The following is a 13,846-nucleotide window of genomic DNA, read 5'->3' on the forward strand; positions in this document are numbered from 1 at the left end:
ACATACACACACAAACACACACACACACACACTCTTTCTCTCTCTCTCTCTCTCTCTCTCTCTCACACACACACACACACACACACAAACACACACACACAAGTCAATGTGCAGGTAACTATGGGGCACGCAAAATAATCGTACATCAGGTGTAAATGTTTATCTGACTGTAAATCAGATAAATGACACCACACAGTATTTCTGTGCTTCATGCCACAAAATCTGTTCTGTTCAAAATCAGAATAGAATAATTTCTGTTCCAATAAAGTCCCTGTTAATCTTGTGTAGCATAAATGTTTATATTAGACTAGACCTATCTAACACCTGTCTGGGCATGGTCTGATGACTATGTGTGATTGACAGCTCTCATTCAACACTCCCAGCCCATTACACTGTTCATACAGAACTAAACACAACAGCACAATTGAAATGGGGGAAGAATGAATGACTCTACATATTCAGGTGGTGTTATTGACATTCTTATGTGATCTCACTGAAAACATTATCCAACTTTAATGTGGAAACATGTTAAAGAAGGTTCTTATTTACATTACTGTTGGATTTGAAAAAATGGACTGAGGACGAAATGAAAGGATAGCTGAATGCATGGACAGACAGATGAACTAGCTTCAAAGCTCAGATAAGCTTTCTACGGGGTTTTTTTTCTCACAATTTGCACTTTCTGATCTTGACTGAATAGAGAGACTGTAGGGGGAGTTAAAGTTTTGTGCATATGTCAAAATGCATCAACCTTGTGACTGGTGAGGGTATTGCTTACATATGCATGACCCAAGATTAGGACTGCCCAGCTTAGGTCAAAGAGAGACTATGTTGGGAAATGCATGGAGAGGAAAAATCCAACCACTATGGATGCTCTGTGGGCAGCAGAGAAAAATGAGTAAGCAGTTTCTTTAGGTCACATAAAAACCTACGACAAAGCAGTGTGAGACAGTAATCAGAGCACCTACACCTGGAGCATTCCTCACAAACCAGGAATTTCTTTCTAGGCAGCTAACTTTAAGCCTATTTCTTTCAAACCCTGGTTTTCTGCTTCACAACAGTGAAACCTTTTTTAGCAGGCTATATCACCATGACAACTTATGCTGCATGCCTAACCTGCATCATGGCAAGATTACAGATCATAAACAGCTCTTGGAGCAACCAGGGCTGAGCTTCTGACCAATATGGGACAGTCTTCTGACACAGGTGGGACCCCTTAGCTCCCTTTCAGGTAAACTTTTTCCTTTGTCGCATCTGTGGTGTCAGTCAAGTATTTGTTTTTGTGAAGCTAAAACTTTATCAGGAACCCTTTATGTGCTTTGTGGGACTGGCCCCAGGAGTCACTAATCGCAAAGGGCCGGTGTGTTCCAACAATGCAAGAGCACATCTCAAAACTAATTAATTGTTTGAGGACTGAGAGTTATTGAATGAGTGGAATCAGGTGTGCTTCTCCTTGACTGGAATAAAAACATGCAACAATCCTAGGTAGTTGCTGAGGTGTTGTTAGGCCATTGCTATGTTATCCCAGGTAGTTGCTGAGGTGTTGTTAGGCCATTGCTATGTTATTCCAGGTGGTTGCGAAGGTGTTTCTAGGCTGGTGTTTTGTTATTTTAAGTGACTGCTAAGGTGTTGCCAGGCTATTACTATGGTATCCCAGGGGATTGCTAAGGTATTGCTCGGCCATTGCAATGGTGTCCCAGGTGGTTACAAAGGTTTTACTAGCATACTGCTTGGGTATCCCCAGTTGTTGTTAAGGTGTGGATAGGCCCTTCTTATGGTATCCCAGGTAGTTGCTAAGGTATTGCTTGGCCAATTGCTTAGGGGGCTCTAAGGTGAAAAAGTGCATGATTTCTGTATATGCTCTTCAATCCTGCAAAGTTCCATGGCTCTAGATAGAAGACTGTGACCTCTGAAATTACATGAAAAACATACACAATACATACAATACAAAGATTCCCTGAAGCTGCACAACATTCACAAATACTGCACCACAATCTATCCATTAATCTCTCTCTCTCTCTCCCTCTCCCTCTACCTCACTTTCCCGATCCCCTCGTAATCCCTTCAACCTGAAACAACACACAATCATGGAGGGATATAGTGACGCGAGAGACCAATATCTGTGAGTTCTGTGTGCGTATGCACGTTCACAAGAGATTTGCATCTTCAACTGCAGATATTCATGTATTTGAAGTGATCAATTCTATAAGTAAGAGCTTATGTCCTTCCTGCTATGTGTGTAAGTGAGGGATATATATGGCCTAAAGCTCTCTCGCCCACCACTTCCGCCCTTTCCACCCTCTCTCAACACTCGCTGTTTCGCTCACAGATAATCTGTAACTCCACCCTCAGATTAGGATTACAGAAATTATTCACTTCCGGAAATGAATGTGAGCGGCAGTGAGATGGAGATAGAATGACGTGTGACGCATGTCCACTCTTGATTTGTCTTTCGTCTTCTCTTCAGCTAGGACCTTAAGGGCCCCTTTGTACAATACTGACCTTCTTTAAATAAAAACAACAATGTAAATTGATTGTTAATATCTGTTGTTATATCTATCGCTATGTCTCGACCATGCTGGTGCTCTAATTAAGGCTATTAGCTGGAGTATGTTCTGAAGTTATCTTTGCTACCCATTAGGGGTGAGCAAAAATGATACTTACAGTTATCATGATAAATTATGTCACTTTACATCTGAAAACGCTCTTCTGAGCACATCATAGATATTGTCAGTGCTTAAAGAAAACTGCCCAACTTTGTGTTTTATTACTAAAATGGTGTAATTGGTCCTTTTAGTTATAGTCCTGATAGCAGTTTTTAAATTTCGCACTATTGGTTCTTTTTTCTCTGTTCTAGTTTAACAAATACTTATCGTGTATCGAAAACATATCTTGAAGTATCATGATTGTTATATTTTTGCCATATTGCTCAGTTTTATTGCTGTTGTTGGTCTTTGATGACTCAGAAAACTTATTACTTCTGCTTGAAATAGCATGAGCCAAAAAGGTGACATAAGCTACTTCTGGTCCAGATAAAATTATATTAGTTACTCACAGCATTAAAACTAAAGGGCTCTTAGTCTTGGATGAGAAATTGTTAAGTTCTTGTTTTTAGTTACAGATAAACACGAACATCATAGCAAGTCTGAGCACAATGTCTGAATTTATTGAGATGTCTATTAAAACTCAAGAGGAAATGTGAGATATCTTATGAAAGAAAAATGCATTTACTTTTTACATTTAAGTATAATGTTTACACTTCAAACATACTTTAATGCATTATGTATTGCTTTGGATAACCTTGTGAGAATTAAAGCATTTAAACTGTAATGAAACTATGATCAATTGATTATGATTTGAACTATGATTATGATTTTAAATGCGTTTACTTGGGCTTTTGAGTGCTTTCTTGAACAATTTAAGTAGCACTTAAATACATTAAAGTACGTAATTCATAGACATAACTTATTGCACTTGGAATATATTGTAAATATACTATTAGATCTCATTTTACATATATTACAGATATTAGGGAGATCTCTCATTTGATTTTTCTTTCCTATATGCATTATAAGTGTGACAATACACAAATTTTATGACATGACACATATTGTTGTTTTTGCATCACAACGATACATTTTTGATAATTGCTGCACCATTTAAAGTGTAACGGAAAATTCTTATAAGAAACCAACTTCATCTTCGGCTGAGGTAGGCTAATGTTTATGTATACATTTGTGGTTATCACTGTCAGGATATTATGGACTGTGTTCATTAGAAGTATAGACATCATTTCCAGTATTATGCATTTTATAGCATGAAATCTAACTGTATTCGGTTCACAGCGCATATTGTCTCATGACCCATTGACATGAGTATTATGGCACCCCTAATAGGCACCAATGAGTCATGGTGTAAAATTGCGTAAGTAGCAGATAAGGGGTTTGATACAAATGCAGTGCATGATGGGCCCCACTGCGATTGTCCTGCTTGCACTACCGGTAGTGATGCCACTGCTTTAGCTCATTCCTTTCTCTGTTTTACACTTGCTGAATCATGTATTAAGGAAAGAATGTGTAATTAAGGTTAACGCTGGTTGCAGACAGATTGCTGGCCAACTGCAGCACATATGCTACCTGCTAATGAGAATAGCTGATGGCTGCAATTAGCACTGATTTTATAGCATATTCTCAATGTTTGTGTCCGTGCGTGGGTGGGGGTAGGGGTCCATTTGTGTGTGTGTGTCCATGTTTCACCATGTGTGCACAGGGGATGAAAAAAATCTAGGATTACAGATTATGTACTTGTGAGTCTTGCTCTGCCGCAGAAAACAGCCCCCAGGCTTCAGCTTATCTAGGTTTCTTTCTGTAGCCCACCGTAGAACTACGAAACAGCTGATCATGAGTGTGCATGCAGATTTAAGTTCTCTGATGACAAGCAGGTGTGAGGCAGTAGGAGGCAGAATTCTGCTATCGCAAACATGGAGAATCCCCCTGAACTGACGCTGCTCTTGCGCCAGCACATAGCCACACTGAGATGTTCCATCCTGCTGCTACAATCTGTGACACACTGCTAGTACACACACGCATACACACACAGTGTATCTTCCTCCTGAGTGACGTGACCTGAGGCCCACTGTTAATTAAAATAAAAGAAATATATATCCATGAATGAATGATCGAAGCTTTATTTGTCAAACAAGCAAAAAAGAGCTTTTTAATAAGATATTTAAATAAACAAAACATAATAAACCTTAGTGATTTCAATGTTTATAGTAAATCAGTGTTTCTGTTTTCATCCAGTTTATGTTTAATCACTTTCTATCTATTTAAAAGCATTTATTACACAGTACTACATTAAAATGAATTAAGAACATATGTTTTCTTTGTTTCAATGGCAAAAAGGTCTGTTATTATAGAATAACATTATTCTATAATAACAGAACTCTACTGTAATCTGTTATCACCATCATCCGATCTTCACAGGATGGATACATACATGGATCGTTAATAAATTGGTTCAAAGTCAGAATCTTTGTGAGAAGTGAGAACCTTTTAGACTTTTAACTGACTTGGACTTTAAACTGAGATAATCTTGCTTTCAATAACTCTTTACCTTAAGTGTATTTAATTCATTAAAATAAATGACTGTCAAATACCAAAACAATAATGAAAGCTCTAATGCTACATCTCTCCCCCCCCACCCCCATGGTTGCCCAGAGGCTACGCTCCACCCCCTGCCATCCCTAAATGGCAGGATCTGCAAGAGTCTAAACGTTTGAAAAGCTGGGCCGATGATGGGGCCGCGCCAAGGATTTTAACTTGCAAAAATTGTTATCTATCAAATTGTTTAATATTATTGAGATTAAACTATTTAAACTATTCTTTCTGACAGTCTTAGCTAATTTTTGAAAAAAGCTAGCCAGAACATGACTAGCAAACACAGCTTTGAACAATTGCACATAAAATCATAATATTTTTCATCAAAATAAAAAAAAAGTTTACTTAATTGCAGAAAATACTGTTTTTCTGCCATGAGGGACATGGCATGAGGATGCAGTCTCACTTGCAGGCGTGTGGCAAAAATAAGGCTCCGCTATGAACTAACATTCTTCGTGTTTTGGTAATGGCATGAAAATGTGGGACAGCATTTTCTGAATAAACCTTTTTTATTTAAAAATTACGCTCATAAAGAAAATTAAAAGGATATTTTAAAGAGAAAAACAAAAAATTTACTTTATAAATATGATTAACATTAAAACATTAGCTTTGGACATCATAATTATATATCAATACGATATGTCTTGCACTGATCTTATCCAACCTTTAAAAAATAATAATATAGAAATGACATTAAAAGTAGTAACATTAATCTGATGTATAATCATTACATGTATATCAGCATTATCAGTACACAAAAATAATAACACATTCACTGTTTTATGAAGTGAGCGAGGTATGTGTGAACTGTCTGGTGATATTGTAATTCTCTCTCTCTCTCTCTCTCTCTCTCTCTCTCTCTCACACACACACACACACACACAGACACACACACACACACATACACACACATAGACAAACAGTTCCTTTTAATCTCACAGTAAGAGGATGAGGCCTGTGCAGTAAAAAATTACATAATCCCACTGTCCTCCCTCTGTCTCTGTCTCTGTCTCTGTCTCTGCATCCATCCATCTCATTATTATGCTGTTCCTTTGCTCTCCTAATAAACTCAATCAACCTGTAACTCTGTCAGTTTTAACCTACAGTGAGCAGTTTGGCAGGTGATCACCTATTTGACCTTCTTTAGTGACCTACATCTGAATCAACACTGTGCTTGATTGTGATGATATTGAAAAAGGTGACAGATTAAAGCAATGGAAATCCACACAAATCTCTCTCTCTCTCGCTCTCTTGCTCGCTCTCTCTCTCTCTCTCTCTCTCTCTCTCTCTCTCGCTCTCTTGCTCGCTCTCTCTCTCTCTCTCTCTCTCTCTCTCTCTCTCTCTCACACTCTCTCTCTCTGTACCCCTCTTTCTTTCTTTCTTTCTTTCTTTCTTCCCCTCATTCTTTCTCCCTCTTTCTTTGTTTCTTTATCTTTCTCTCTCATATTCTCTTTTATTTTCTCTCCTTTCTCCTATCTCTCTCTCTTTTCTCTCCTTTTCTTTCTATTTCTCACTTCCCTCTCTCTCTCTCTCTCTCTCTCTCTCTCTCTCTCTCTCTCTGTCTCTCTCTCACACACTCTCTCTCTCTCCAATCTCTTTCTCTTTTCTCTCTTTTTTACTTTTTTGTTATCCCTCCCTTCTCTCTCTCACTCTTGCTCTCTCTCTCTTATTCACCCTCTCTCTCTTTCTCCACCCCTCTCCCATCTCTCTCTGTCTCTTTCTCTCTCCCCATCTCTTTCTCTTTTCTCTCTTTCTCTCCTTTTCTTGCTATCATCCCTTCTCTCTCTCTCTCTCTCTCTCTCTCTCTCACTATGTATTTTAAACTGAATCCCTCCACCCCCCACCCTTGCCTCCAGTGAACAGATTGGGTCTCAGTGGGACTGTGTCACCCAGGGAGAGACTCCCCCCTCCTGATACACACACACACACACACAGTTACACAAATTTCATAACAACATGACCTTCACATGCATCAGATAAGCAACATACCCAAACGAACCAATCTCCAAATAAGAACTTCATCATGTAAATGAAGAGTGGAACAATCACTGATTGGTGTAGTGAAATGTAGCTGATATTGTAGCCTAATTTGTGCTCAGTATGTCGACTACAGGTATTAAATTACAGCATCAATGCAAACGCATTCTTCTGTAGTAACGGCTATGAAGTTGAGCAAGCTTAACAGAACATTAACAAATATTCTGTTCAATCTCAAAGGAAATCGTAGCGATTTTTGAGTTTGAGATAGAGTTTAACCCCTTATAATCTTAGCCTTATTACATCCTAAAGCTTGGTAAGTCCTGAGCATTCAAGGGGTTAAAAAGCTACCTGAACTAAGTTGTTTCAGGTACTAAAAAGTAAGTAGGTTGGAACAGAAAAACTACACCCAAACTATTCTAACAATGTGACCTTTCACACTCATAGAAAATAAATATTATTTGAAATGAATAACACACTCTTAGCGAAGGTATTCTGAGTTCTGTGCTACAATCTCTCATTAGATTAAGTGGTATTTTTTGGTGATGTTATTTAAAGCTTGTCAAATCTAGCAACAGTTGTTGCGAACAAACATGTTTGTGGGTGGGGCTTAAATAGGTCAACTGGGCAATGGTTCAGTCTCATTATAAAACCAAAGGTCCATTAGCAAAGAACGTGACCATAGTAAGGATAAATGGGAAAGAACAAAAGGATGCCGGGCAGCAGGATATAGGGATGAAGAGGATGAGTGCAGAGTGAAAGATGAACAGAATAAACCAAGGCTACACTAATGAGTGAGGATGAGTGGAAGGATAGTGGATAAGAGAATGAGAAGGTGGAGGTGCAGGTGTGAGGGATGGAGAGAGGAGGTAGAGAAGTGCAAAAGTGAGAGATGGGGGGACAGAGAGTGTGTGTGAGCGCAGGTGTGAGGTGTATGGTTGGTGTGTGCTGGGCTGTTGGACTGGCAGTGTGTAACAGTAGGAGCAGGAGAGGCTTTAAATGATTAATCAGCTGCTGACTGTACTGCTCTCTATAATGCAGTTTCATCATGAACACACACACACACACACACACACTCACACACACACAGAGAGAAACCTCAACAACTATAAAATATATATATATACATATGTTTTTTCATATATTTAGTATCTTCACCTTTTGCCTTTCATTCCATTCCATTGTTCTGAGAACACCAGCAGTTCGTTTTTTTATTCTTTTCTCAGTTAGAGCTTCCTTTCAGACTCATAATGTTTAAATACTGTTTATCTCAAGGTGACAGTATTGATGGTCTACGAGGTCTTGTGTGGTTGTTAGAAGTTAAATTTTATCTGTATATTTCAATCCTTTTTTTTTTTAATCAATTTTTGGAAATTCTTGTCTTTGTCTTATTTTCCTTTGGCTTTCCTCTTCCTTACATCAGTGGATTATCTTATGTCTGTAACTACATTATATTTAATCTTCTCGAAATATCTCCTGAAAAATGAATAACTAGCTTCATGGCCATTTTCACCGGAAAATTAAACAAAAGTGCAGCCTCTGATTACACAGTATTGTATACCTATAAACACCTGTTTACAGACATACACTGAACATGTCTTGATCATAAATAGCACTCCAACTCATTCTGTAAGTATTTGTTTGGGCTTCATCAGTTAAACTCATTACAAATGGTGCCTCATCACTCCAACTCTTCGTAAATAGCGTTTCAACACACCAACTTATACTAAATGGTGTGTCATCATTTTAACTGATCACAAATGGTGCTTCATCACTCCAAATCATCCCAAATGGTGCATCATCACTTGAACTAGTTTCAAATGTTGCTTTACTCCAACTCATTCCAAATGGTGCTTCATCACTCCAACTTATCCCAAATGGTGCTTCATCACTCCAACTCTTCGTAAATAGCGTTTCATCACACCAACTTATCCCAAATGGTGCTTCATCACTTTAACTGAACCCAAATGGTGCTTGATCACTCCAAATCATCCCAAATGGTGTTTCATCACTCCAATGCATCCCAAATAATGCTTAATCAGACCAACTCATCCCAAATGGTGCTTCATCACTCCAACTCATCCCATATGAAGCTTCACCACTCCAATGCATCCCAAATAATGCTTCATCACACCATCTCACCCCAAATGGTGCTTTATCACTCCATCTCATCCCAACTGGTGCCTTATCACTCCAACTAATCCCAAATGGTGTTTCATCACTCCAACGCATCCCAAATAATGCTTCATCACTCCAAATCATCCCAAATGGTGCTTCATCACTCCAACTGGTTTCAAATGTTGCTTTACTCCAACTCATTCCAAATGGTGCTTCACCACTCCAACTTATCCCAAATGGTTCTTCATCACTCTAACTGATCCCAATTGGTGCCTCATCACTCCAACTCATCGTAAATGGTGTTTCATCACTTTAACTGATCCCAAATGGTGCTTTATCACTCCAAATCATCCCAAATGGTGGTTCATCACTCCAAATCATCCAGAATGGTGCTTCATCACTCCAATTTATACCAAATGGTGCTTCATCACACTAATTTATCCCAAATGGTGCTTCACTCCACTCATCACAAATGTTGCTTCATCACTCCAACTTAACCCAAATGGTGCGTAATCACTCCAACTCATTGCAAATATAGCTTCATCACTCCAATTCATTCAAAATGGAGTGTCTTCACTTAAGCTAATCCCAAATGATGTTACATCACTTCAGTTCATCCCAACGATGCTTCCTCACTCTTATTCATTCTAAATGGAGCTTCATCAATCTAACTCAATGCAAATGGAGCTTCATCACTCCAATTCACCCCAAATCATGTTTTATCACTCCAGCTAATTTCAAATGGTCTTTTATCACTCCAACTCACCCTAAATGGTGTTTCACAGGGGTGCAAATGCACATAAAGTATGTGTACTTTGTTTCTATACTTAAGCACTTTTTTTGATGATTTGCACTATACACGAGTATTACTGCACATTCATACTGTTACTTACTCAATTACATTTCTAAGAGAAAAACATATATTTTACTCCTTACTTTACACCATTTAAACCTTCAAAGTAATTGTTAAACATCTAAGGGGGGTGGGGGTAGATGCAGGTGGGAATTAAACTCTGCAGAAAAGTAGAGGTTGGTGTTTGGTGGTTGGCAGGGTTTTCAATTTTATATACTTGAGCATGTTTATATGTTGATACTTTTTATTTTCACTCAAGTGCATTTTAGTCCTATGGTTCCAGTTTTTACTGAGTAAGATTTTGACACAGTTCCCGTACTCTTACTCAAGAACAGTTTTTCTGTCCTTTTTTTCAGCCCTGGTGATTCATCACCATAAGCCATTCCAAATGGTGCTTACTCACCCTAACTCATCACAAACCATGACAAATCCTCCCAATCATTCCAAATTGTGCTTCATCACTGCATATCATCCCAAATGGTGCCTCAAACCCCCAAGTCATTGAAAATGCTGCTTCAGCCCCCCACTAATCCCAAATGGTGCTTCATCACTCCAACTCATTCCAAATGGTGCCTAATCCCCCAAGTCATTCCAATTGGAGCTTCATTGCTCCAACTCACCCCAAATGGTGCTTCATCATTCCAACCCATTCCAAATGGTGCTTAACCACAGCGCATGGTTCCACTGCTTCACCATCCAATGCTGTGCAGCTCTTGTAAACATGTGGAATTGTGCATGGACGCTTGTGTGAGGCTGCTGCAGAGCATCCCAATCTACTTCCATGCTTCTATGGCTGTATGTGTCTGCAGCTAAACTAAAACTGTGCAAGAAGTGGCTGCACCTTAAAGTAGCTGAATCCACAAACTAGAAGGGGTGTCCAGACCTAGGGACAATGGTGTGTGTGTTTGTGTGTGCGTGTGTGTGTGTGTGTGTGCTGGTGATGATTGTGTTCATGGTTCCATGCTATTAGATCAAAGCTCTAAATCTGTAAACACATGACAGCATGTTTTATTTACCTAAACACACGAGCAGTGTGTGAACACAAACTTTATCCAAGTCTTCTGCTAATACTTCTGCAAACAAGGCTTACGTCATGAGTGAATCTCTTGACCTGTAAAAAGATAAACTGTAAGGCTAAAGATGGAGTTTGTGAGTTGTAAATATGGAGTTTGTGAGTTGTAAAGATGGAGTTTGTGAGTTGTAAAGATGGAGCTTGTGAGTTGTAAATTGATTTGGCACCTTTTAACAAAGTTCTGCATTTTGAAAGAAGATGGTAACGTTTTCAGTTGTATTATGAAGCCTGACACTAAAGTCTCTCTCTCTCTCTCTCTCTCTCTCTCTCTCTCTCTCTCTCTCTCTCTCTCTCTCTCTGTCTAATCTGAATCTCATCGGTAGTTTTATCTCTGTCACGTGTGACAACGTGGATGAACCGTAACTCGCGTGCTCTCCGCCTTTAATCCCGGTGCGCCTCGCGCTGCAGGGTGGAGCTGACGGGTGTGCCGATGTGGAAGGGAGGAGGAAACAGCTGGACAGAGTGTGTGTGTGTGTGTTAGTGATGAGCTATTTCAGAGGGGATTTGAATGTGTAGATGCTACTGCAAATCCCCCTGAGAGCACGCGCTGAAATATTTATACTTCCATTCTTTCTTTTCAATTTACGTCATTTTCATGATTTCAGATGTGTTAAATAATTCTCGAGTTAGATGATCCTCGAGATCAAGTGCTGATCACGCATTTGTTGCTAAGAAACGGAGAAGAAACTCGGAGCATTTCTAATGTTTCAATATAGGAGAGAGTGATGTTTAAAATGTGACAGGACTGCGCTCTGTACGCTGAGGAACCTGCGCTTCAGGTGGAGGTGATGACAGTGAGGTCAGTGTGGCACAGCGCGCGAAGGACCCTCAGCTCCGCACTAGTGTAATCTCATCCACCCAGAGATGGAGAGCATTTCTGGCGTTCAATTACATTTTTCTTGATACCAAAGCAATTTTCACTAACAATAAAACAGTGGTAAGAATTGAATTACCAGAAATATGTAAGTTTTAATGTAAAACATTTTACTACTGCAGTAGTTTTAGCTGTAGTTTTTATTTCTTTTTTTATTTCTTGTTATTATATTGTTTAAATTAAAACAGATCAGCTTCAGAAACAGACTGTACATGTTACTAAGGTTGTTTTTTTTACTAGTGGGAATTCAATTATCATTAGTAAATGTTATGTTCGCTACTCAAAAACATCAATTTTTACTACAAAAATAGCGTTTATTAATACAAAAATATAATTGATAGAAATTAAATGTTACATTTTATCATGCAACAGCTCCTGATCCTTTTCAGACCTTTTTTCAGACCTTATTATCTGCAGAAAATAGCCAGTTTTCTTGATTCTGAAAGGACACAAAACAGAGAAGCCGTTTCTGAGTTTATATTTGTGATAATTCAGATTTCATTAGTGAAACTTTTTTATTTTAATAGTTGTGTATATATAATATTTTATTTTTATTATTATTATTACTAGTCGATTCTTAGTCTACTATGTAAAGCATAACTAGTGACACAACTTTCACGCGTAAAAACCTGATTAAAAGCTAAAACATCCCGCTGTATCAGCTCCCATCAGTGGCCAGTGAGCGGGAGATTATGTAAGAGCAGCTCTGACTGACCATCACGACCCGCGCTTTCACCGAACAGCTTCAAACACCCGCGTCTGAAATCAGCTTTAGCCCATATCATCAGTCGCTCACTGCAGCCCACCGTTAACAGCCCCCTCTCCGCTTAAAGTGGCCTCGTGGAGCCCCAGATGTTCTCTAGTGCTTCATCCCCTGAGAGCATCTGTCTGCCACGAGCAGGTTACACAGAACTACTCTGGAACACTAACTGCCAAGAAGAGGAGCAGTGAAGAACAGAGGAACGTCTAGTCCAGAGTTTCTTCATCTCTCCATCCCTCCATCCCTCCATCTCTCACTATAACGCAGCCTTATTTGCTCTGAGGTGTTGGGTAGAGAGCTGAGGAGTTCAGTCAGGTGAGTTAGAGCAGCAGAAACGCCACAGTGAGCAGCACAGCGAGGAATCTGGGTGAAAAAGTGTGTGAGGTCAGAGTTCAGATTTTCCTACCTGTGCACCTTCCCTAAGGTTTTAGCTGCCACAGCCTTGAAGCGATCTGGACGGATCTCCATGCTCGCGACTCGCGACTCCCGGATCCGGCCGGTGTGCTGTTGTCCCGCGCGCACTGTCCGTCTCACCCCTCCCTCTCCCTCTCCCTCTCTCTCTCTCTCTCTCTCTCTCTCTCTCTCAAACACACTCACTCTTTATCTCTCTCCTCCTGTCAAACTATGCCTTACCTATTTACATCACCATCTCTCTCTCTCCGTCTCTCTCTCCCCTCTTGTCAAACTAACCCCCCCCACACATACCTGTTTTCATCTCTCTCTCTCTCTCTCTCTCTCTCTCTCTCTCTCTCTTTTGAATTGGGTTGGGTTTCTTTCACAGAAGGTGATAAGTGACACTTTACCACCTCAATCACTTTTTTTCACTTTTATCCGGAAATAAAATGATTTTCTTTGTTTTCATTATATGTGCGACTGTGTTTGTTGTTATGCTCGTATCTGTGTTCAGTATAGCCCACCTGGAAAGGTAAATGGTACAGGGCCTAGGGTCTGTTTCTAGAATGCTGGCTCTGATTTGCTCTCGACAGTTTTGTCACCAGGCTCATTTCCATTCTTTTAGGTCAATTAAGTTGTT

General features: G+C 39.5%; 1 protein-coding gene across 1 annotated transcript in view; it reads right to left on the minus strand.

Moving 5' to 3' along the window:
• The window catches only part of slc17a7a (solute carrier family 17 member 7a), a 30,829-nt gene extending 17,349 nt beyond the window's left edge, over positions 1-13,480 (minus strand). The window contains exon 1 of the mRNA XM_036590349.1: positions 13,220-13,480. Coding sequence (XP_036446242.1) covers positions 13,220-13,281 — 62 coding nt within the window. The 5' untranslated portion in view covers positions 13,282-13,480. The remainder of the gene's footprint in view (positions 1-13,219) is intronic.
• Positions 13,481-13,846: the final 366 nt, after the last annotated feature.

Source organism: Colossoma macropomum, unplaced genomic scaffold (genome assembly GCF_904425465.1).
Source record: "Colossoma macropomum unplaced genomic scaffold, Colossoma_macropomum, whole genome shotgun sequence".
Classification (NCBI taxonomy): domain Eukaryota; kingdom Metazoa; phylum Chordata; class Actinopteri; order Characiformes; family Serrasalmidae; genus Colossoma; species Colossoma macropomum.